Genomic DNA, 25,367 nt, shown 5'->3' on the forward strand with positions numbered 1-25,367 from the left:
ACAGAGCATAAATTATAAATGTACATGAGAATATGAACTAGGATGGATTATTTTTTTTTTTCCTTAAAAGCTAAATGAAATATTCAAATCAAATAAAGAAGAACCATGCTTTTCTTAACAACTGCAGGTGCTAGGGCTCTAGTACATGCTGGAAGTAGACTTTCATATTCCAGGTAAAAATTTGCCTTTATTAAATCAGTGTTAATTTAACTTCACTGGTATCAGGGAACTTAGTCTCCATGGAACATCAAAACTCAGATCGGTATCCCTGGTGTAACTGGTTTAATTTTTCTGGAACTGGAAGAATCTTGACATTTGAGTGGGGATGTCTTGTAAGGAAAGTTACTGAAGGAATATAGGAAGGCAGAAAAAAAAGTAAATTTAATCTGCAATTTTTTCTCTGTCCAGGCCATGTACAAGGTTTACAGTTATCATACCTGCTGACACCATAAATTTCCAAGCACAGCCTGAGTGCTTGACCCGGGGAGAAATGTAACCTCTGCACATGCAAACATGCCCAACTTCTACTTCCTGGAGCAGCCTACTTGTAGGGTGTACACTGAGCATCAGCATTATTGGTTTGGTCTTGGGTATTTTATATAATGTTGTATGCACATGAGAAATCTGTATTCAACAGCCTGTGTGTTGCTTGACTGGTCAAATTCCATTAACGTCTATTAAATTCTATTAAAAAACGAGTTATGAGTATTAGTAAAATTGGCAAGGACCAAAAGGTGATTAAATAATAATGCTTTCACAGATCTCATTAGGAACTAAGAGAAAATTTGCAATATTGGATCTTTAGTTTTAGATATGAGTACATTAGCATGTGAAAGTTTTTCTATTTTTTTAATTGGAAAACGATTATATTTTAGCTAATTTTCCCAGTAGGACATGTATTTGTGACTCTAGGGTGACAAGCTGTCAACTGCTAGGTCACTTAGAGATAACACTGAAGTTTATAAGGAAAGCTTTTCTATGATTTAGCTTAAAATGTACAATACACATTTCCTTTTGATCTCGCTCAGAGAAATAGTAGAATTGAATAATCATGCCAAAATAAAAAGGACCTTGAGGAAGATGTATAAAGAGAAACACACAGCTCAAAGACCTTTATAATAGTGGGTAAAGTGACCTATTATGCTTAAGTTGCACAAAGATAAGGCATGGAAAAATGGGTAAGACTATGGGCTTTCTACTGTATTTTATCAATACCCTGAACTTGTCAGTGTTTGCTTGATTTGCCCCTCCTTCATCTTTGTCCCTTTAGTTGCCCACATTGAACCTTGAATGAAATGTGAGCAGCTCAACAAGAACGTCAGTTGCCTATGGTATCAAGGTCTTGAGCTAGTACTGCTGCATGGGAAAATTTTGCAATATTTTTCAAGGGCTGAAATATTGCTTTTAAGATAAAAAGAGCTTCAGTGGTCAGTGACAGCACCCCCCAACAAAACCACAACAAACTATTGAAAAAAACTAGAAGAAGAAATAACTAATTCTAGCACTGACTAGTGCTGTAGCATAGTAATGGTCATGGATTTGCCCTGAGACCTGGAGGAATCATTTTGGGTTTGTCTTTTCCTGTGTAGCTAGTAACATTCCTGAGAGTGAATAGACTTGTCAAATGTAGAGGAGGAATACTGGGTTTTCTCTGAGGTGTAAATACAAATGTCTGTTTTCAAGCAAAAGACAGGCATGAAAAGTTAATCTGCAGGGTGTCAAATCAATCAACTGCACTGGCTTGAAATAAGAATGCTAAAAAAATAACAACTTAATGAAAACATGACTGCTCCTATTGCTCTTTCCATTCTCATATGTTCTCCCCAAAAGCTACTGAGCTGTCTGCCTGGGCTGTCATGTTGTCCTGTAGGTCCTCTGAGTCACTCCTTATCCCATTCTTATTTCCCCCTGGTTATATCAACTTAACATGTGCCCAGACAAATGAGGCAGAATTTGCCTGAAGTGATTATTGTTCTTGAATCAGTTCATCAGCTGGGCTTCATGCCGGGCCCTAATATAGTTAAATAGCACCATATCAGAAGAGAGTAATGATGAAGGCAGTGCTCCCACACAATGAATTTTGTCAAGTTATTCCCACGTCAGTGGGAATATTCACCACCAGTGAATTGCCATGGTCAGCTCATTGCTGGTAAGCTGCCTGAGCTTTGTCTGAGACCGAAGTCCTGGAAGAGTCAAAACTCTATTCTTAAAGAATGTTCCCTGATTGTCTCAGCAGCAGAGCCCAATCCTGAGGTATATATTCAGTCTCAGGCAGGGGCAAGCCACTGATCACAGTGTGACATTCGCCGAGGAAAGAAAGAATGGTTTGTGACTGTCTTTATATGCCCAAACAGTTACTGGGTCTGATGTGGGATGTATTGATTGGAGTAAGCATGTGCCTGGTCTTGCTGTTGTGGTCACTTCAGTTTGCTTCAATTAGTATTCTTTAACATGACCCAGGCACTAGTTTATCACGTCTGTTTCGTGCCTACAAAGCTATGCAATGGTCAAATGCTCTTCTGCTAGACTGAACTGACTGTGAATTTGAAATCTGTTATCCATTTGCTGTTTATTCTTCCTTGTATTTTCTTCCTTGTTGTTGTTGCTGTTTTATTTGTTTGAATGATGAAGGGTTGTTTACTGGAAAAGGTCACTGCTGATCTTCCTTTAAGTATTCCAGGTTCAGAAATCTCTTGCAGAACTTGGAGCATATGGGTTTTGTGATGAAGGCTTTCAGATGCAGCACCCTGCGCTAATGGTGTTGTGATCTACAGGACAATACTGCCTAAGAACTGCCTGCAGCAAGTGATGACTTCAAGCAGAATTCTCTGTTCCTTATTCTGGTTTTTGTTGTAAAATGTAAGCTGGTGGTATCATTCCCACCTTTAACCTCACTTCTGAATGCAAATAGATGTTATCAGGTGTGTTAGGCAAGTGCTACTGAATGCTTATGGGAACACTGTGCTTTTGTATTTTATGTCCTGCTTGGCAGTTGTTTAAAAAAAATTTGCTGCCGGAGCTGTAGATCAATTTTTTTCCCCCTGCGTTTTTTTTTTCCACAGAAAACATTGACTTCAGTCAGTGCAAAGTAGGAGTGTATCAAAGGTTACATAATTTTCAATTAGAGTGTTGTGGGCATGAAAATATTCTGGGGAAGGGGACGTCACATTTCAAGTTGTCTTGGGAGATTTACCTTGGCAGTCCAAGTAATTGTCAGTAAATTCATCATTTTCTGCTTAAACCCCTAATGAATTTCAGCAGCCAGAACTCTGCTTCAGCTACATAGTTACACAGTTAAATTGCTACTTAGTACTATCATGAAGTAGGGATGGGGTGGGGAAATTACCCAAAATGCAGACAAGCCGACTTGCTGGCTTCTGCCTTTTCCAAGGGGAGAATCTGAAGCTCCAGCAGAGCGGTGGCAATAGGAGGTAATGGGAAAGGGAGAGCTCATACATGGAGGACATGAGGAGAGAGGTGGTGAGACAAAAGGTCTGTGAGAAAACATGTTGCTCTGACTGAATTAGAACCTTCTAAAATCAAAACCTTAAGCCAGATATGTACTTCTTAAAGATAATCTAAGATCTTTATTCTGTTCAATGAAGTGCATCAGAAATAGTTCAGAGTAGAGTAAAGATGAATGGTGGAAGAATGAAGATGCTTGTAAATATCAAGAATAATAATAAAAATCACTACAATTTTACAGTGTAACCCTTTTAAAGATTAAAAAAAAAGCTGTGCATTTGATGCTTCTAAGCCAAATTTCAGTGCAATGAGAATTTTTACTGCACAGCTATAAACCCATGAAAATAAATTTTACAGTATAAATCCCAAGAGGCCTATAACCATACCCGGGCAACTAAGATACTTCAATAAAAAGTGCCTTAGATTTGGAGCTCAAATTTACTGCAAATAGTAATTTAGTTTGACAGTGCAAGTATGTTGCAAGATAAAACGAAAAAGAGCGAGCCAGATGGGAAGTGTTTAGCATAAAGGAAGGTCCAAGAGAGAAATAAAGTCAGATAACTGGTTTTCAATCCGGTTTGAATAAAAAAAAAAAACAAAAAAAAAAGAAGTGATAAATCTGTAACTTTTTCAATGTCTCTATCCAAACTTCCTAAAAGTGACTAAATGCTAGAAAGTTGCAGATAATATCCACTGACCGAAACACCCTGCTCAGGAGAGACTATAAGTCTGCTAGATGGCAGCAGTGATATTAGTGTCATCTGGTATGGTCACCTTTGTCACCTTTTGGGTTGTTCATTTTGTTGTTGCTTATTTCAAAATCAAACAAAATTAGACACCAGCATACTTAGACACGCTGCTTTGGCAGAAGCACAAACAAGGCAATATCTTCCATATGCAGACTGGTTTGGAAGGCTTCAGCATGTGCTTGATCAAAACAACTGGTGGTTTCTGTTTTTTTTTTTTTTTTTTTTTTTGTTTTGTTTTGTTTTTTTTTTTTTTTTTTTTTTTTTTTTGTTTTTTTTTTTTTTTGTTTGTTTGTTTGGGTTTTTTTGTTTTGTTTTGTTTTGGTTCATGTTTGGTTTTTATCTGTGTTTGATTTTGGTTTCCTTGGGTTTTTTCTTTTGTTTTGGTTTTTTTTTTTTTGGGGGGGGGATGGGGGGAAACAGATGCTTTTTTCCTCCTGTTTTGAGTAAGCAAGCCTGATAGAATTCAAAGCATTTGGACAGTGCTCTCAGGCACAGGGTGTGATGTTTGGGGCACTCCTGCGCAGGGCCAGGAGTTGGACTTTGATGATCATTGTGGGTCCCTTCCAACTCAGAATATTCTGTGATTCTGTGATCTTTCTTTAATATTCTGCAGGCTCAGACTCTGCAGGCTTTTGTTCTCTCCTAGCAACACATCTGCATTTGATGTTACAAGTAGCTGACATGTAATTCCTCACAGTCAGTATCTTGTTGTGCCTGTTTCTTCTATCTTTAGCTTTAAGAGCACAGTACAATAGACTCTTTCTAATGCTATTGTGCCTTTATTTATGCAACGTTTATAAGGAAAGAACAAGTTAAAAATCTCCTTATTGACAGAGATGCTCTTGACCATAATGTTAAAATACTGAATTAAGACTGAAGCTTATAAAACAGACCAACTTTTCTGCTTATGTTGTCTGAGTAGTTAAGGAGAATTTTTAGATAAAAACCAGGTTGTTTATGGTGTTAAATTCTCATGTTGTGTCGTTTCATCATAACCTTTCTGTGTTGCATGGCTTCTTGAGTCCCAAGAGGTAGTTGGGTAATTTTACCTTTTTTTTTTTTTTTTTTTTTAATCCTTCTCACAGGACAAGAGAAAAATACAGTATGGCATTGCTATGTGATTACAGTGTCATATTTTCTGTTGAAGTTCATAGTTCAGAAGTTCTTCCCTGAACTGTTTTGATTATGTAAGTCACAATAAATTACATGGGCATTCTTTCATTAAGATAAACTAATAAAAATGTAGAAAAGTATGAAAGGCATTGTGTCAACCTGTTGAAACTATCATCCCTATATTTTCCATCCTGTATATTTTTTGCTATTATTCTCAACTCTAGTAGCTAAATAACCTATTACTGCTACGGTTTAGTGTCCAGTGATTCCACACAATGATTTCTTTTCCTTCAATGAACACCTTATTTTTGTATCGAAGGATGGAGTTTGAAACCTTTATAGGAGAATGGTTTAAAAATGGGTTTGGAAATGTCACATTTTAAAGTTCATATATTGCATCTTCTACTACTTTCATATATTCTTTCTGTATGTAATTTACAGATGCTTTGGAAGGGAAAATATTTACACATACGTTTTACTTACTGTTACCCTTACACAAAGTACGTGCATACCTGGCATACTCAGAAGAACTGTGATAAGTTTTTTCCTTTGATCTTTAAACTCCTCTTGCTATGGCCAGGACTTTCTCTTTGACTGTGCTAAAAGCTCTTCAATTTAGCAAATAATTTGCTTATACTGATAAAATTTCCTACAGGTGACTGAGTATAGCAGAAGATTGAGTTATTCCCTGTGAAAGCGAAAAGTCCTGAACAGCACTGTGCAGTATTCAGGCAGATTTACTTATAATCTTGTGAGCATGCAGGCCTTTGATTTTTTTCTTAAGAAAATGCTTTGATATTTTCACTGGCATCTTAAACATAAGCCTGACATTTTGCCATTAGGAAATAAGGAAAATAGAAAAAAGGAATTAAAAATGGAATAAAAGATCACTAGTAGTGAAAGCTCATACATATATATCAAACAGCCATCACCTCAATACTCACAAAAGATAGAAACTTCCATTGCCATTGAGAAAACTTTTTCAGCTTATAGGCAGACCTACAAAATATCCTCCAAGACTGATCTGGAAACTAAGCCTTATGTCTGTATTATTCCCAACCACAAGAGTGAAATTATATGGATACAAAATACTTGTGGAAGAGGCTGCTGTTCATAACCCAGGCAGTTTAATTACACAGAGCTCTGAATGGCTGTAGCTGCAGAATGGAGGAGGTAGGGACTACAGTATGGGTTGAAATATTTTAGATGAGTTTTTTTGGAAAGAAAATACTGATGATCTGTGGGTTACAGCAATTGTTCTAACATGTACTTAGCCTGAAATTTGTTGATTTGGTTAGACAACGATTATTTTTGGTATTTTACTCTTGCAGTCCTGAAATGTCTGAGTTTTTTTTTTTTTTTTTTTTTTTGGTGTGTATATGTTAATAAAATGGAATAAACCTACTTCTGTTTATATGTTCTTTAATGATAACCACACAGACCAACCATCAGTTTGAATTCCTTATATTTAGCAGATAGGCTGTCCATTGAATCATCATCATGAATTCTGAGAATAAGGGATATTTTAAAGTACTTTGAGTATTTAACTAATACTAAGCATATGTGTCTGCTCTGCAGAGTTCTCCTTTTTAGTGATTTGCTTATGAGACATTAAATAAGGTTACATTAACATACTATATATAGCACAATTAAATATTACTGAAACATCTGTGGCACACCTTCGAAACAAAACACTTCTCTTTTCTTGTTTTCTCTCAACAGAGTCCCAGCAGAGGGCTCCCAGGTAACAAAAATCTGTAGCAGCCTTAATACACACTTGGTGCCCACACTTGGATGTCAGCATGTATTTTAAAACTTTGTAGAATTTGAGTTAAATTACTCCTTAGAGTAGTCTTTTTTTTTTTTTTTTTTTAAGCCTTTTACTTAAAGCAGGTTTTACTTGCTGAAGTCTTTTGGCTCATCTTGAAGTGTTTCAGTGGGAATTGCTTTTCCTTGCATCCAAAGGTAGATAGATGGTGCAAAGTTGAAATTGTTGCCTTAGGTGTTTTAAAAATCTGGCTGATACAGGTCTTGTTCCAGTTTAGGCTTAACTCTAATATCCCTGAGGTACATCTTGGAATCCTTATGCACTTCAGTAATTCTCTGTAGATGGGTTAAATGTATACTCTGTGTTATCAAATTATATAAAGAACAGAATTATCAGTCTCAGGTAAAGAAATAATTTTAAAAATGAAATATTGCTATACCTTTCTAGAATCCTGCCAAAAATTTAAAAGTCCTAATTTTATAGCTTTTCCATGTGCTTCTTCCAGTGAATGACTCAACAGCTGGAGACACTGTAACAAGACAAGTATGCCAGTACCCAAATGTATTTGAAATTATGCCAGCTGGGGTCAATGGAATATTTCTTAGGAAATGGTCTGACAATATTTTATTCTCAACCCTCTTTCCATATGAAAATCTGATTAGAGATTTGTGAAAAGTATTCTTTTCTTCAGAAAAATTTCTCCAGAAATATTCAGGTACAGAAATATTTCTTGCAGAATAGTTCAGGGCTAATAAAATATAAATAGAGATTTTTTTTTAAATTGAACTCCAAAGGTGTATTTCACAGATGGCTTCTGAGAGAAGAAAAGAACAGGAAATGGGTTAGACATTATTTGAATTAAATCCTTAACAATAAAACCTGTGCAATTTTTCTTTGTGTCCCTTGGCCAGGAGATATTAAAATTGATAAATGCAGCACTGAAGATACATGGGTAATTTAACTTTAGGCCTTTAAAAATCTGCTAAATATTACCTCTCATTTTACTAAAAAATAGCTAGCTTAAGATATTGGGTCTTTTGTTTGTAAAAAGGATTATCAACAAACCTGAAAACAAGTTTGAAACACCTCATATCTGCTACTAAACCTCAAAATATTAAGTTTTCCACACCAAATTTATTTTCCGGGTTCTTGATTTACACAAATGCAATAAGAACAGGACTGGAAGTAGATTTATACTTCCAATATAGCCATTTGATCACACTGTCTCACATAGTTTACAAATCCATCTATCTAAAGACTATGAAAAATGCTGCATTTGCAGTCTGTTTTGATTATACTCTCTGAGGTTGCTGGAGAGGCTCTGCTAAAAGAGACATCAGCAGCATGCATCAGAGCATCAGATAGTTCAACTTCCCAGGCCTGAGAAGTTGCAAGTTTTTAAAGTTCCCCAGGTTTCTTCTGCTTGTTCCATAAGCCATGGGAGATGACAGATTACCCTTTGTACATAATTTATCTTCTCAGACTATAAACTCCTCTGTCTGAGGTATAGAACTGATGGTACTATAAGAGGGCACATATATTTCTTCTTGGATGACTGGTGTCTGGTTGAACCAAGCCTATTGTTATGCATGTGGCTTGGAAAAAATTTGCCTTTGGCATTTTCTTGTGAATTTTAAGAACTGCACACTTTGCATATGTGGAAAACATTTAGTTTTGCAATAAGTAAGCATAAGTAATTTGTATGTGTTTTTGTTTGGTTTGAACTATTTTTTTTCAAAGAGAAGCTAGGTGTAATGAGTGTATATTCTTACTGACTTGACTCTAGAAAGGACCTGTGTGTGTTTTTTCCATTTGTGTGCTTGTGTTTTATTTAGTAATTTGGGTTATATTTTGTGTAGGTGTTCTCTGTTGTTGCTGTATCTGGGATTTTGTTGTTTGCTTTTCTAATGGAATTTCAAAAATTGGAGCCAGTGTTTCTGTCAGTGGGACATGTTGCTGGTATTGAGGTTGGAGACTGACTGCTGTGTTACCCTGACCTGTGGGCAGGTACCTCAGCTGAGGTGAAACCAGCCACTGTGGTGCAGGCAGCGCTGCACCCAGGCTGGGGGAGCTGCAGCTCCTGCCCAGTGCTGCTGCCTGATGATTTACCCAGAGATTGAAGAATAATTCACTCTCAACTCAGACTCCTGTGTAGGTCACTTCCATATATATTTACCTACTATAGGTTTTAAGTGCTGAATGATTTTCAAGTTGCTTTGTCCACACTTTGACTCCTGCTTTAGGCTCAGAGTAACTCCAGGACTTCTGATATTTCTAAATTCTTCCCTGGAAGATCACGTCTAATTAGATTTGTAATCCAAAACTACATGAATTATATTTGAAGTACCTACCTCCTGTCTGCTCAGCTTGATTTCCTTATTAATGGTTTTATAAATGAAAGTTTTTTATTTCTCACATATTTTCCCTCTTAAAATGAGGCCTGGCAATTATAACACCATGCATATTGATACTACAGAAGTGCCAAATACAGGAATGTACTACTGTATTTTATGGAGTAATTAATTTTATATTTTACATTTTATTATACTCAAGAGCTTGGCTATTATCTAGATTGTGAATTCTCTTGCAGTTACTTTTAAGCCAGGCCAATGATATTTGAGAAGAAAGGCTAAGCCTCTTTTTAAGTGGAGATATTTATAGAAGAGTGAGAGTTAAAATATATTGCCTGACAATATTTTGGATGCATTATTATTTGCATCTTTGCACTGTCCTCAAGAAATGGATTTTAATTTCTCATAAAATTACTTATAAACACTCCATTTGATTGCTGTAGTGAATTAAATCAGTGCAGGGTTGTTTTTCACACTAATACCCTTAAACAATTCATATGGCACCAGCCAACTTTCTGCTTGCTGCAGTCAGAGCAGACATGGCCTGACTGCTCTGGGCTTTTGAGCAAAGGAATGTCTCTGAGAACAGCAGCCCCCACAACCTGGCATCACTTACTAATTTTCCTTTTTCACTTTTATGTCACTAGCAAATAGGCTGTACCTGCATTTGTTCAGGATTTCAGCAGCTTTCCAGGTAGTGTTTATTAGGAAAGTGCTTGTCTCTTTGAAAGAACACCTAAATTAAGACTCTTCCCTCTTTTCTATCTAAGTTCATTTATCAGTTTGGAGCAGGTCTAGTAAAATACTTGCTGTCTCCCCTAGGACCTTAATTTACCTGCCTGGTAAATTATTGCACAGAAATGGCACAGATTTCCTCATCCTATGCCCCTCTGATTTTTGGTTGAACAACTGTTTCACTGATGTCATGAATCAACATCAATATAAATGAAATGAGAGTTAAGTTAGTTTTAAGCAGCTAAAACTTGTATTTTGTCCTTCAGTATTAACTGTTCTCAGCATGCTTAAAATAAATAGTAAGTAAATTGGACATCTGCAGCAAAGTACAGATTTAATTATTATCCTTTTAAATTTTTATAATTAGAAATTTTATAATTTCTTTTTAATTAATGGCTTTTTAATGAAGGTCAGGACCTGAAAAACACACATAATAATACCAAATATATGGTGACGTGAAATATACTAAAATATGTTAACATATTAGGACTCAGCATAGATCTATTTTATGTACCTGTATATAGCCTTATGTGAAAACATACACTAAATAATCTGTATTGCTGAAATATATTCCAGCTATATAAGTTAAATTGTAATGGTTTTAAAAATGTTTTTCACCCTTTTCATTTAAACATTTTATATTATGTATAATATATAATATATAATATAATATATATATAATATAATATATATTATATTATTAATAATATAAGTGTTGCAACTGTATATGTCCATTTGGTGTTCCTTGCAAAGTATAAGTGGCAAGAAATGTGTTAAAAATCTAGTATTTCAGAGAAAAAGCAATTATGGCATTATGCAAACTAGAGCACTAACTTCCAGAGTATGCAGATTAAGAATGTGCTGCTTTACTGGAGTGTATCTAACTGGCTACGCCGAAACATCAGGAGTTACATAGCTCAGTTGTGAAAAGCTTGTGAGGATTTTCTTTCTGGTTACTCACTTGCAGGATATCTCTGTATCTGAGCTTTTACAGTGTGTAGAGGAGAAAGCTGAGCTAGTAAATACACAAAAATTCCTTTCTCATTTAATGCCTACCCCCTAAAACCAACCAAAGAAGGAAATACTAGTTAAAACTTGCCTATAATATTATTGGATGAAGTGATTCTTAGAGTGTGTATATAAATTTATTTGAAATACCTCTTGGTCAAAAGTACTTCAGTGCTACTCTCTGTCATTAAATTCTTTTTTCACTTGATTTTTCTCTCCCAATATGTTTCAGCCAACTATAATAGTGTTACTTATACACATCAGAGATAAGCTTTGGTAGGACTGGAGTTCTTTTAAAAGTAAGACAGTAAAAGAATTGAAGACCATTTTATTTAGAAGTGCAGTTTTGCTGCAGATGAGGTTGACAGTGAAAGAGTAATAATTTCAAAGTACTGGAAGATATTTGCACTTCTGATATGGGAGAAAAGGAGGACTTAGTCAGATTTAGTAGGTAGAACACAGCCTGTAAAATAGAAGATAAGAAAATAATCCAAAATCTATTTATACCAAGACGGTAAGAGATGGTGTGCTGCCTAGAAAATATGTAACCCATACACTGCAGTGCCTTTCAGCTTTAAAATTAAACATTTGTTAAATATTGTCTAATCATTTTTATTTGTTCTTTTGATACTATTAATGAGATTAAATAGTTATTAAAAATAGTAATATACTTAAATAGTTGACACATAATTTCAGTAATCTGAATTTGATCTAGACCCTGCTTGAATTAAGTAGTCTTTGAAAAAAGCTTAGTGGGCTTTGCACTACAAAATGCTTATTTAGTTCTTCAAAGTGCTGTACTTGATAGCTGCAATCAATTACAGCATCTAAAGCTTGTGTTGAAATTCAGGCCTGTGAAGCCAGTTGTGACTCCAGCAGACTGTTTATGTACTTCAACTACTGATTACAGGAGCCAATGCTCATATATTTAAAGCTGAGTTCATGTTCAGTTCTTGTGTGTTTCTGCTGTTTTTTAAAAACTCTCTACAGAGATCAGTTCAACCTGAAGTATGTCCTCCTCTTCCCTCTGTATTAAATGAAAGAAATGATGAATAATTGCTTGATTTATTTTTGCAAAATTCTTGTATATTTTTAGGGTCTAAAAATATAAAGGGAGTCCCAAATTGGCTCTTGTGAGTCTTAAAACGCTCACTGCTAAATCTTTTGCCATTGATGTGTGGAAGAAATATTTTTCTAGGATTTTCAAAATTATCACCTAATAAAATGCTACTTTATAATTTGCTCTGTATTTTTTCTGTAGTGAAATAAAGTGTAGCTTTTTATTTCACTATATAGATGACACCGATTTTTCTCATTTAGAAGAACTGCAGTCTGGTTTTTTTTGGCTGGACCTGTTTAGTAACACAAGTAGGACAATCTATTGAGCACTAGTGTAAATTGGCTACTTGTTGCCATGATGGGTTGTCCTCAAAAGGACTCAATAACTGATTCTTTAAGGAAATCCATGAAGGTGTTTAGAGGAAAGCCAAAACCCTATAATCCCAAATCACAGCAATGCAAAAGCAATCCACAAACTATTAAAATTTCACTGCAATAAAAGATGTAAACAACTGTATAGCAAATTCCTTTAATAGCACTCTCAGCTATATTGCCAAAATTGAGGTAGTAAAAAGGTAAGTAACTTAAAGTTACTTTCAAGATCATACTAAAACCTAAACATTCTGCATTGAAATACAGCTTTTCTTGCATTCTACCTCAAGGATATGCTTCCATGGATATTGCATGAATAAATGGTTAGTAAATCCAGTGTTAAATGGATCAGTTCTCATTTGTGAATTGACTGGAGGTAAGTGAATTCATCTGCCAGTGTTTGCCTCACAGAAAACCTTCTTTGAGTAAGAAGTGGTGAAATAAATCCTTATGTTGAAGACAAAGGTTATTCTTCCCCTTGTCCTCTTGCAGTTGTAGCAGTGCCTAGCAAAGTGGCATCCTCTGCTGTAACAGTATAAAAATGTGTGGTCTCACTGAAACCAAAAGTTCTAGATGCTCCAAAGCAGCTCTTCACACCTTGTCATGATATGCTCAGTCCCCCTGCCTCGAAATAAAGAATTGCTCTAATCAAAGGTGTGTTTGTGTCTGAACATAAGAAGAGAGAGAAATCTGTGTAAAGGTGTCACTGAAGGTATGTTACACTTCCTAACACCTAACTCTGCTGAAGGATATGCTCCTTCCAACACACATGAAATTCTGCTGTTGTTTATTGTGAGGCGATGTCATGACACAAGAACAGATGTCTCCAAAGCAACACAGTGTCATTTTTCTGCTAGGGAAAATCTGAGAAGAATTAAGAAGTGGCATAAAATACTAGCAAAGGATGATTTAAATCAGAGCTTCCATTCCTGACATCACAACATAAGAATCTGAATACAGAATTCAGTACAATAAATTATTAATGGTTCCTTAAATATCTCAAAGACACATTACCTGTCTAGCATCTTACTTGAGAAAGGCAGAGAAAGGAGAAGCAAAAGAAGCAACAGTATGTATTGGTTTAAGATTCTGGAGCTTTGGGAGAGATTTCCAGAGAATCTTGCCTGAACAGGGAATAAAAGTAATGAGAGACACTGCTAGTGCCAGAGTGTTAGAGCTAATGGCATCCAATCACTTGTTAAAAATGGGTAAGGGGGATAAAAAAAAAAAAAGAATAATCCAATATTTTACCAGCTGTACTGGCACCAGGCTGGCACTGTCTCATACACCAGCCTCACAGTGCTGCAGGTTTGCACATTGACCCAAAGGGATTTTTTCCTTTGTCTTAGGAAGCAGATGCTATACAACAGAGAATGATAATAGCTGCTGGTGGGAGTACTTGACAGAAACTGAAGAAACATGATCTTCAGGTAGATAATAATTAACAGTGACATTCAACTTCCCTGGGATATTTGAAGTGAGATTCAGTGGAAATATTACCATGGAGTTAAATATGTTTGTGTGTGTAGTTCTTGGGTGAAAGAGTTATTTGGTTTGTAATATTACACGTTTCTTCTACTGTGAACAATTAACAGAACTGCCTTTTGAAGCAGGAGACATAAGAACAATGTACAATTTTAGAGGTCAGAAGGTTTAGGAGCATTCTCTGTCTGCACAAGTTCATAGCACACATTGTTCTTTAAACTGTGGGGACATAGCAGCTGAAAGTTACTGGACAAAAATAGCTAAAGGGATTGTTGAGTTTATCATAGAAATAATAAATAATGGAGACATAGTGAAGTGATAATGCTTTGTTACACGATCTAAAACCACTCCAGTGTATTATGCGCATGTTCTCCTTGTTTATTCATCTGTAAAACCAAATGGTTAACCTTGGCTTATTTCTCCTCAGCTCTGTTGAGGCTGAACATTGCATCAATGATAAACTGCTCTGTACATGGGTGCAAGCAAACAGGTTATTTAGAGCTGTTATGATTGTTCCAATTTCTGTTTAAAGAGGCCAGTAAAATTTCATAACTGAGCCTGAATGGAAATATTAACTCTGGACTAAAAACAGAAAAGCTGTTTGGGGAACAGGAGGCATGAGGGAAAGGAAGCATTTAAATCATCCTTGAGATATGGTTAAAGACCCTGACTAATTTGTGAGGAACTCAGACTCTGGTTGTAGCATAATTGGTGTTGTTTTTCTTGTTCAAGTCATGCTAGGCCAACACTCTGTCTTCAGCAAAGAAAATGAAACTCACAGGTCACAACCCATGTGAGAGGTTTGGTGATACTGCCTTCATGCTCTCTACTGCACAGATGCTAAATCAAGGTAATATGCTGCACAGTTTCTTTTCTTCTTGAGAGACTAGACTGGAACTGTGCTCAAATTTCTGAATGCTGAATTTTACCTAAAAGTATTTTCTGCAGTGTTTTGTCACATTTTGTTTCTTACAAGGCATATATGTCACCTGGAATATGAAAAAAACCTGAAGCTTACATGAATTAAAGGTAACCTATAGGCTGACAGAAGCATATTTATTACCGTGAGGAAAGTGACCACTCCTTAACAGATGCAAGTTTAGTGCAATAACTGCCATCTGTTGCATGAAAAAAAATTAATGTATCTTAATCTTATTTTTTCTTCTGCTCATTTGTTATTTTTGTCTTTGGTTAGAGCTTTCTTGTGGGATGGGGACACTACATGTGTTTTTACTCACAACTACAGGTGGAAGTCTGTTCACCAGATGTGTCTAAACAGCTGCCTTTTCTTGAAGAGAACATGGTGCATCAGCTTGAGCTGTGAAAAAGACCTGACAGCTCAGCATCTCTTCCTGCATGCATGGTGATGGCAATGCTGTCAGTGTGTATGGGCCCATCTGGCAAGACTCGGCCTTGCTGCACCCTTAGACCCTGCTGCCTTCTCTGGCGTGAGAAGGTGGGGAAGCCCAGCAACGCGGGAGAGTTGGAGGTTGCTCCTGTGGCAGTGTGCATTAAGGCCATGAGGCAGGGTGAGGGAGGAGAAGGAAATTGCACAGACTGCAAGTGAGTGGAATACAGAGCACTTTTTATATTAGTGTGGGGCTTTCTGCCTTGTTTTGTTTTGTTGTTTGTTTTTTTCTACACAAGCAGTGAGTTTGAACAGGGAATTAACTTGCAGGGCTGCAGCTGTCGCAGAGTTGCAGAACTGCTGCTTTACTATTCAAATGGAAATGGTTATTCAATCATATTCAAACTAACCACATTGTTATGAGAAGGAGACCATCTTTGCTGTTGCAATGGAGGTTTGTCTGAGCACCTGTGAGAGAAAGAGCATGGGCATTATGCTCAGGCAAGGTCGCAGCTTCCCAGCCGTGCTGCTGTTCTGTGGATGAAACACGTGATAGGGCTTGCAGCAGGTTCACCAGACTTCTTTTGCTATTTCTGCAGAAGGCTGTTATTGATACCTGATGCATGGCATGTGTGTGGGAGCACATCCATGGCATGCATTTCATGGTGTAGTTTGTATTGCATACAACTGCTTGTGAGGAAGAGCTTGGCTCTAACTCACGTTCTTGCCACTGTGCAAATTCTGGTACATAAATAAATTTAGTTCCTGGCCTTAAAAACAAAAAAATAAACAATCAATCAAAAAAACCAACCAACCAAAAAAAAAAATAATAAAAGGAGAAATATTTTGAAAATTTGCCAGACTGGACCAAACAGTCCTCTCTTAAAAACTGTCCCACAGGAGTCAGTTTGATTGAAAGGAACTGTAGGAGGTCTAAAGGCAATGAGGAACATGTACTCTTCAAATGCTCAAGTTTAGCAGATAATAATGTCAGCCTTTGTCTAACAACTAATTCCTCATGGGTCCTTTATTTTCTTTTTCACAACTGAAGTAGCAGTTTTGCTGTACCAGAACAGATCTGGCTGTATTAATATTAAAGTGCCTGTGTGGTTGTTGGTAGCAACTGATGCAGTGCCTGGGAATCTGACAAGTTCAAAAGCAAACTCACAACCAGCCAAAAGAATACTTTTAAAATATTTTTTTGTTTCTTGAGAAGCTTGAACTGATGGGTGGAAGGCTGCTTTTGCATGGTTAGTGTTGTGTTTTAAAAGGTTATGTTTTTATAGGCTAAGAGGTAATTTTAAAATTCTGTTTTCACTAAGCTCTAAGTTATACTTTCCCAAATATTGTTCTCATTTTCAATTGCTGAAGAAATTTGGTTTTTTTACTAGTTCTATCTTGCGTACAATTTTGAGGTATTTCAGTTAGGTTTTATGCTTTATGACTTCTTTTCTGATTAACTGAACTATGCTTTCAGGTTTATATTCTCTAAACATTATTTTCACTGTTGAATGATAACAATGATCAAAGTTTGTTTCAGGCAGGCAATATTATTTCCAAGCAAAGCTACCTTAACTTCAAAAATAATATCATAAAGGCCTAGCCAGGCTCTGCAGCAATCTCAATGTAAAAAATAGCATAGTTTAGTTTTAATTTTACAGTTGTGTACCTTATTAGATCATGCCTGTTCAAACTTTAGGATATATTTTTACCTACAGGGGTGAATATGGTTTGCACTGTATGAAGAAACCTTTGTAGAGTGAAGAAGCAGTCATAAACCAAGGCAGATTAAGGAAAACCTATACTCAAGCATATAGATAAGATTTAAATAATTTATGCAAATCTACAAATATCTCCTTTGTATTTTCTACCAAATATCACATTTCTTAAATGACTTCAAATTTTAAATTCCCGTAGTCCTAAAGAACTGCTAGAGAAATTTTAGAAGGAAGGAAGTGTTTGTGTAAGCTGTGATTGATTACCAGGTGAGAACCATAATGAAGAACTCTTTAATAGTTTTAACACACTCAGAAGAGCTGAAAGAAAGAGGCATTAGGCTTCATTAGCTATGGCTGTAGCTGTTAAAGGTAGCATTGCTATTCTGTAGAAAATCCTTGGGTGTGTTGTGGTCAACTAAATGGAGTATGTGCTGACTCACACGTGAGAAACCAGGAAAAAAGCATAGGAAAGCAGCATTGATTCTACCTGCACTTCTGCCAGCACAGACAGATTAAAATGCCCAACATACCGTAGGCCATAAAGGACTGTCCCATCTGGATGGAGTCGAATCATTCGGTTTTTCACCGTCACCCCATGGACAAATGATTTCTTGTCATTTTGGAAATACGTGTCCGGCACCCAGAGCTGGTCAGCCACTCTGTTGTCCAGAGTTAAGTTCAAAGGTATTCCAGAATAAGAGAGCCTTTTATCCCTCCAGGACTGCTGAAAGTACATGGTCAAGGTGTAGTCCTAGGGAAGAAACAAGAAGGGCTTTTTGTATTTTCATACTGATTGACTGACCAGAGATTTATATTTGGATGAATCTCTGTAACTGAGTATCAGTAGCAATAGGAAATTTAAGGATCATCAAGGCATTGTTACCATTAGGCATGATCATGAGTCTTGGCTTGTTCATATTAGCATCAAACTTGACACTTAACCAGTGGCAGAGACGACACCAGGCCTTCATAATCTCTTGACCCAGAGGGAATAGATGGCACAATTGGGTCTCCAGTCTGTGGGTCAAACTTGATTTCTAATTTTTTTTTTTTTTAATGTGAAAATAGCAGTGTTTAGGTGAGCTCAGCTAAATAGCATTGCATAGCATTTAGGATATTTTTCTTATATTTTCTCCTTCTAATATTCCCTCCCTTCACTCTGAAAGATTCCCCCCACAATCCAGAAAGGCCTAGCCCTCCTTAGAAAGACCAAATACAGCCTCAGAACATAATGGATAACTTCCCATTCTGCCTCTGCTGGAGTTGCCAGATGTAATGACTCTAGATAGCCAGGCATATCTCATCTCAGCCCGGGAAATGTGGTGCTTTCTGTCCTTGCCAATTGGATTTTACTGTACAGAAAATCAACAACTTGGCTATCATGTTATAACTCCAGCGAAATACCATTTATGCAGCCTTTCAGCTTTCACTTTGTCTGAAAAGAAATTGCTCTAAAGGCTTGTAGTCTGATTTCCTCTCTTGTATATGTCTTTCTGGGAAATTGAGGATTTTAAAGGTAGGCAATTTTTTAAGTGGAAAAACCCATGTACTTTGTAGCTCATGGAGTTCTTAAAAGATGAGCAGAACAGCAGTATGTGGACTATTAGTTTTCTCTTCCTCATCTCCTCCCCCAGCCTTGTTTTCAAGTGACAGATCACTTTGTCACACATTTTTATGGTAGAAGTGCATCAAAATCATAGCTATTACTGAAAAAATTGGTCTGGTCAGGAGTAAGATTTTCTTTTATGTGATAGAAAACCTTACCTCTGTCATTGTCACAAATCCTAGCCTGGACTCTAATTCTTGAAGAAACAGTATAAAAGCTGTCTGACACAATTTGTGCTCTTCATCTACAGTGGCTTCTTAAGACTGTATCATTGCCATGAAATCAAAGCAGAGTTACCTTCCAAAAAGAATTTCTACCTGAAATTTCACATTCAACAGAGCTATAATACAGACTTGCCAGTGAAAGTCCTTAATAAAAATACTGTTCTTCCTTGCCCTGGGCCAGTAGTTTTCTTTGGGTTTTTTCTTTCATAGATGACTGATAAAATTCGAACCCTCAGTGCTGCACCTGCTATCCTCTACATCTTCTGCCTGATCCAGCAGAGCCTATGTAGCCTGCAGCACAGATGGAAGAGAAATTCCAATTATACATAATTATCTTTTCTCCTTCTTGCTTTTCTTTATATTTTCACTAGGCATTAAGGCTTCTTTTGTGGAATTTTTATGCTGTTATACAGAAAACCAAACAAATGAGAGTGGTGTCTACGTAATAGTTCTCAAAGCTCAACCAAGAGAAGAATAGCCATGGTAAGCTACAAGAGATCTTAAAGGATTTGATCAAGTGAAACATACAGAAATTCTGTCTCTTCACTATGACTACTAGAAGTTGAGTTGCTATTTTTAGCATCATAGTCTGTTAAAAAAAAATTGTTTCATCCAGCTATGCTTTACACAAAATGCTGCTGTGGCAACACCACAGTAGAGAAAGTGATCCTCTGGTCTGCAAGTGTGTTGTACTATGGGGAAGTACATGACAAGCCAGCAAGTATTAATGAAGAAAAAAAATCTGAGCTTCATCCTAAAGGAATCTGTGTTTCCTAACCGATCAAATTTTCTATTTTTTTCCTTTCCTCAGTAGATGGGTGTATTACTCATTCAGTATTTAAATAAGAAAAATAGTCTGATGTCACGATTGTGAGAGTCCCTGTTGCAGTAAATTGGTAATTTAAAAACCATAGTCAAAGGCTGTTTTAATGAAAAGCAAATTATAGCTGCACTATAATAACCCAAGTTTTATAGCTATCAAATTTCTAAGTGTTTCTTTAGTGGAATACAGCCTTACCCTTCTTATCTCTCATTGGCAAAATATTAAATGCTGGCAAGCCATATGGCTAGCCGCATCTTGGAGGTTCTTGTATTATTTTTTGTATTGTACAGTGGTGTGAGTGAAGTGAGGATTTAACGACTACTTGTCTTCTACCATGTAAAATTTGCTAAGGATTTTGTGGTTTCAAGCTCTAGACTCTATGAATAATTTCTGAATCTGTCACATCTGTAGTGGTAATTGGCTGCAGAATTTTTTTAGCTTCTTATGAAAGCTTCCCAAGATCTCAAGCAGAAGTCTAGATATGAAAATAAACCACACTGTATTTAACTTTCATATTTTAAAAATTCTATTCATGAGTTTAAGAAGCAGGGCCCAATGTAAAATTAAAAAAGAGAATCTGTTTTTGCAGCTAACCGTTCTTTCAAATGATTTATTTTTAAAAACAATTCATGTTTTATAGAAACACACCAAACATTTTTTTTTCTGAACTGTACTTTTCATCACTTAAAAAATCTGTAATTCCCCTGAAAAATCGTGATATTTCAGTAGATTTAATAGTGCTGTTTAGGTATCTGATCTAGTTTCCATTTTCTCCGTGACAAATTTTGATTTACTAGTACGAGATTTTTTTCTCTTTCTTAGTAATTGTGCAAATTTCTTATTTCTTTGTATCAAACCAGAAATTTGTAAATGTGTGTAGGTAGATGGGTACTATAACTTACAAGTAAATCTGTATCAGTGCTTTAATACGGTGCATTAAGTTGCTAAGACAAATACTTACATGCTAGTCCTAGGTAAGAGAAGTTCTGTGAAAATGTGAGTAAGAGAAACAAATCTATTTAACTCAAAATTGAAAGCTATTTTGTAATATGAATTTAAGGAGCCTCATAGACCACAGACCAATATATGTTAATAAAAGCCTACATGCATCTTTTAAGAGCACATGTAGACAGCAGTAAGAGAAAAACATGTTTTCTCTCAGATATTTCTCTCTGTGACACAGCTAAAGCCAAGTTTTTGCTAAAACCCTTCAAACAAACCCAACTTGTCCAGGTGGCCCATAGCTGTCTCTCTGTGTCTGAGGACTCCAGTTAATGCTCAAGACCAAGTATTGACAACTACAGTGGAAAGTTTTTCTAATATTATATACAGCTTTGTGCTGAAATCCAGAATATTTTAGCATCCTTCTTGTCTGAGTTTTACAAGAACTTGTCTGTTCATATGCTGGCATGAAAAGAAATGGTGGAATGACATTTGAGGACTGTGACCTTGTGCTCAGGAAGTGCTGTCCTCATCCTCTCTGCAAACAGGTGGAAAAAGTACTCCAAGGAAAGAAATTTTAAACATTAACTGACATCCTGAAGTATTTCACCCAGCTGGGAGATGAAGCATCAATACAAAGGAGTAGGACTGGGCATTTGGGGAAAAACTGTACTTCCCATCTTCTTGTGTGGACTATATGGACGTGGCTCTCTACTGACGGGAGGATTGACTCATGACTCATAGATGAGTCAGAGCTCATAGATGAGCTCTGAGGGTTTAGCACATGGAATGTGATGTGAGGACTAAAGCAAACTAAGCCAAAGATAGTTGGGAGGGTGCAGCACTTTCAAGTTCCCATTAAGGAATAAGATGGTAGAAGAGTGAATAATTAATTAAGCTCCACTTCCCTTGCTACCTATAAGCAAGATAATTGGAAAGCAGCCTGTTTTCTATCAATGGTTACTGCTGAAGCACTTGATTATTTTTTTCCTTTGTAATTTCCATCTAGCTCAGCAGGGGTGAACTATGAGACCATTACGGAGTGTGTTGACGCAGTGCTAAGAGCTCAGTAGAATTCCTTGTGGTGTCAGTGCACAGTGTTGCAGGTGAAGCTGAACTGATTGCAATCTTAGGAGAAGACGGGAGAGGTTTGTTGACTTTTGTCTTGACCCCTATTGCATAAGCACTGACAGTACCAGAAATCTCACAGGAACTGGATAGAAAGTTAAAGAAAACATAAGAAAGTGAGTATCAGCAATGTAAAAATGAATTAGAGTCACAGGATGAACTAGCTCATCATGTGAAGTAGAAGAAAATCCCCAAAAACCTTAATTCTGTGTTAAGCAGGGCCTTATCTCAAGCCAAACTTTAAAGTAAGAAATCAGAAATAAAGACAGCCAACCATAGCTAGACTTTTTGGCTCCAGAAGATGCTTTACTATGAAGGAGGGATGATACATATATCTTAGTATGAGGTTGGGATAACTTTATAAAAAACAGCAACTGATTTTTTTAATGCCTTTATATATTTATGAAATTTATTTTTTTACCCATTTAGGAGCAGGAGTTATTTCTACTTCTATGGGTCTGGTGATTGAAATCTATTTGATTCCTCCTGCCTGGTTCTCAGCCGTCATTCTACTATATCAAGTCTCTTTTAATTTTGAGCGAAGCAGATGGAGGTCAAAGTGACATGTGATGAGTCAGTGGCTCTACCTGGAATAGAAACAGTAATTACATAGCTGCTGCCAGATCTTTAAACTAGTGTGTACCTTACTGGGATTTTTTTGGTGTGCGCGGGTATTTTTGGTGGTGTTTTTTTTTAATTGGTTGGTTACTTTGTAGCTTTGTATGTGACTACTAATTCTTTTTTTTTCTTCTTAATTGCTCAGGACAACTTTGTTTCATTGTTCATTAGGCTTATGATTGAAGAGTATTCTATAAAATGGTCATGATTATAATGACTTATGTGGCCAGAGATATTCTTCCTGTGTATTTTTGGCACCCTGACTGCTTTACAGGATTCTAACCCCTAAATCATAGGTCAGGCTGATACTCACTCATTTTGTGCCGTATTTGGAAACCAGGGATAGAGGAACATTATGACATTTCTCCTTTATAATGACAGTCAAAGCGGGGGTATTTTGTGCTTAGAGTGGATAACACTAAGGGTATTAGTGACACTGTCACTGTACTAGAAGACTACTGCCATGCTGGTTGCAAAATCCTCTGGGAATTTCTAGTCCAATCTCCTGTCAGAAGCAGGACTGTCACCAACCCTGTCTCAGGTTGAGATATTAGTTTCTCTAGCAAATCTTGAAGACCCTCATGGATGGGAATTCCACAACATCTGTGGGCAGACTCTTCCAGTGCTGCACTACCTTTTCGGTAAGAAATATTTCCTGACATCTACTCTGACCCTCCCTATGTGCAGTTAGTAGTTGCTGCCCTTCATTATTTTGTCTGCCACTACTGAGAGTGGTTTCACTGCAGTCTTCCCTTCAGGACATTGAAGGCTGCCATGAAGTTTTCCTTTGGCTTTTCTCCTTGCCAACTGAAGCAAGGCAAGTTCCCATGTCTCTCCTGATAGGTTATGTGCTCAAGGCCCTGGCCACATTGATAGCTCTTCACTAGATCTTTTTCAGTTTCTCAGTATCAGGAAAGAAATGGGAGACACTTTTGAAAGCACACCACTACAGAATATGGGAGGGTAATAATTTCCCTCTGTGCTGCCCATATCCCTGCCAGTGTCACTTAGTATACAGTCTACACGATGAAAGTGCACTTTGTGGCTTGTATTCAGCTGCTGCTTAATCCATGAGTTTCCCACCCGCTGAATTCTGAGTTTCCTGGCTGGACCTAGAGATGGGTATGTTTGTTGTTTTTCATATCACCAGAGACCTCCTCGATGACACACGTTTTTCACCAGGGCAGGCAGCAGTTTTGAAATTATTATCAGTGAACTCCTCATTACCTTTTGACCCATGTTGTATGCATCTTCATTTTACAATTAATGTAACTAGAGAAGCCTTTGTTGTTGCCCTGTCTCTTTTTACAGTCAGGTCCAACTAGGACTCAAAGCAATATTTTATGCTTGACAGAATCAAAGACTCATTTAGGTTGGAAGGGTCTCATTGAGATTGGAAGAGAATTTGAGACATGAAAGTCAGAGGCATTCTTAGCTGCTTTCCTGAAATTCAGGGCTGTGATCCTGCTTTTTGTTGTTTTTCTTTCCTTTCAGATTCCTGAATTCATAGTCTCATAGTCACTGCAACTAAGGCTGCCTCTGACTTTCTTATCTCAGACAAATCTTTTATTCTTGTAACTACAAGGTCTAGCAGATTATGTTTTCTTGTTAGCTTCTCAGTTACCAGGAAGTTGTCATCAGTGTGTTCAAGAAGTCTTTTAGATTTCCTCAGCCCTCCTGTATCATCTGTCTGGCAGATACAGCAGTGGTTAGTCTCCCATGAGGAACAGGACCTGTTCACATGAGACTTCTTCCAGTTGTTGGAAAACAAACAACATTGGTTTGGCTGCTAATCTTGATCCATAAGCTGTTGTTTGGCTTCTGATCCATCACAAAGCAGAGTTCCAAGTATTCCAGCCGTTTTCTCACATAGAGGCAGCTCCATTTCCTCTCCTTTCCAGCCAGTTGACCAGTAATTCTTCTTGCTGGTTTCCTTGCAAGTTCTGTTGCCTTGTTTCTCCCTCCTGTATGCTCCCTTCTGTATTTTAGTTCATGGAGAGGCTTCTGTCTTAGCCTGGCAGTTCTGCTGGTGAAATTCTGGCCTTCTTGCATGACACAGTGGATTGTTCCTGGTTTTCTTAAAAATTCAGCCTCATCTCTTTCTGCTTGATGACTGCTTGCTGGGGAATGTTACTTAGCAACTACCCAAATAAGCCAAATTCTACCATCCTGATGTCCTGAGTCCTAACTCCACTGCTCACTGTCTCAGCTATCCTCCAGATCCTGAATTCTGTCACCTTGGCATCACTGCAAACCAAATGTGCTGCAAATTCTAGCTTTTCATCTGGGACGTTTCAACAAAAGGCTTGAGGAAAAACCCTTCATGTGATTTCTCATGAGCTGCATAATTTAAATATTATTAAGCTGCTTACATGATAATCTAACATCACAGTCGGTGAGTATACAACACTGATGTAGACTCTATGGAAAATTTGCTTTTGGTTTTTGCAGGGAATCAGATTGCCTTTAAATGCATGTACTGTTGACACTAAATCCTCAAAGCAGAATGCACAGTGTTGATAGTAAAGGAATTAGTTTAATTTTAACAGCATAATCAATTGGGTAACGAATGGCACTGGCCGATTTAATATGATTAATCTGATTAAAACCCTACAAATGCAGTGCTGTTGCCAGTCTCATGGGAACCAACATTTCAAAATACCATATGTTATGTGTAGACATTTTAGGAGAAGAAAAAAAAAACCAAGAAAGAGCAAATAACTCATCAGTCAGTTGGAAAGCATCTGATTAATACTCTTGAGTACTGATTAGGATATGGAGGTGCAGGTTCTCTTTTCTGCAAAATATGTAACTAAGGAGAACATGGAATTACTAATTATCTGAGGAATTGAGTA

At 36.9% G+C, this 25,367-nt stretch overlaps 1 protein-coding gene across 6 annotated transcripts in view; it reads right to left on the minus strand.

The window, feature by feature from the left end:
• The window catches only part of GABRB1 (gamma-aminobutyric acid type A receptor subunit beta1), a 107,965-nt gene that overhangs the window by 30,870 nt on the left and 51,728 nt on the right, over positions 1-25,367 (minus strand). For all 6 annotated transcript variants that reach the window (XR_008430616.1, XR_008430613.1, XR_008430614.1 and 3 more), the window contains exon 4: positions 17,702-17,922. Coding sequence is in view for 1 of the 6 variants with exons in the window: in XM_053941208.1 (XP_053797183.1) it covers positions 17,702-17,922 (221 nt within the window). In the remaining 5 variants the exon portion in view is untranslated. The remainder of the gene's footprint in view (positions 1-17,701; positions 17,923-25,367) is intronic.

Source organism: Vidua chalybeata, chromosome 4 (genome assembly GCF_026979565.1).
Source record: "Vidua chalybeata isolate OUT-0048 chromosome 4, bVidCha1 merged haplotype, whole genome shotgun sequence".
NCBI classification, from domain to species: domain Eukaryota; kingdom Metazoa; phylum Chordata; class Aves; order Passeriformes; family Viduidae; genus Vidua; species Vidua chalybeata.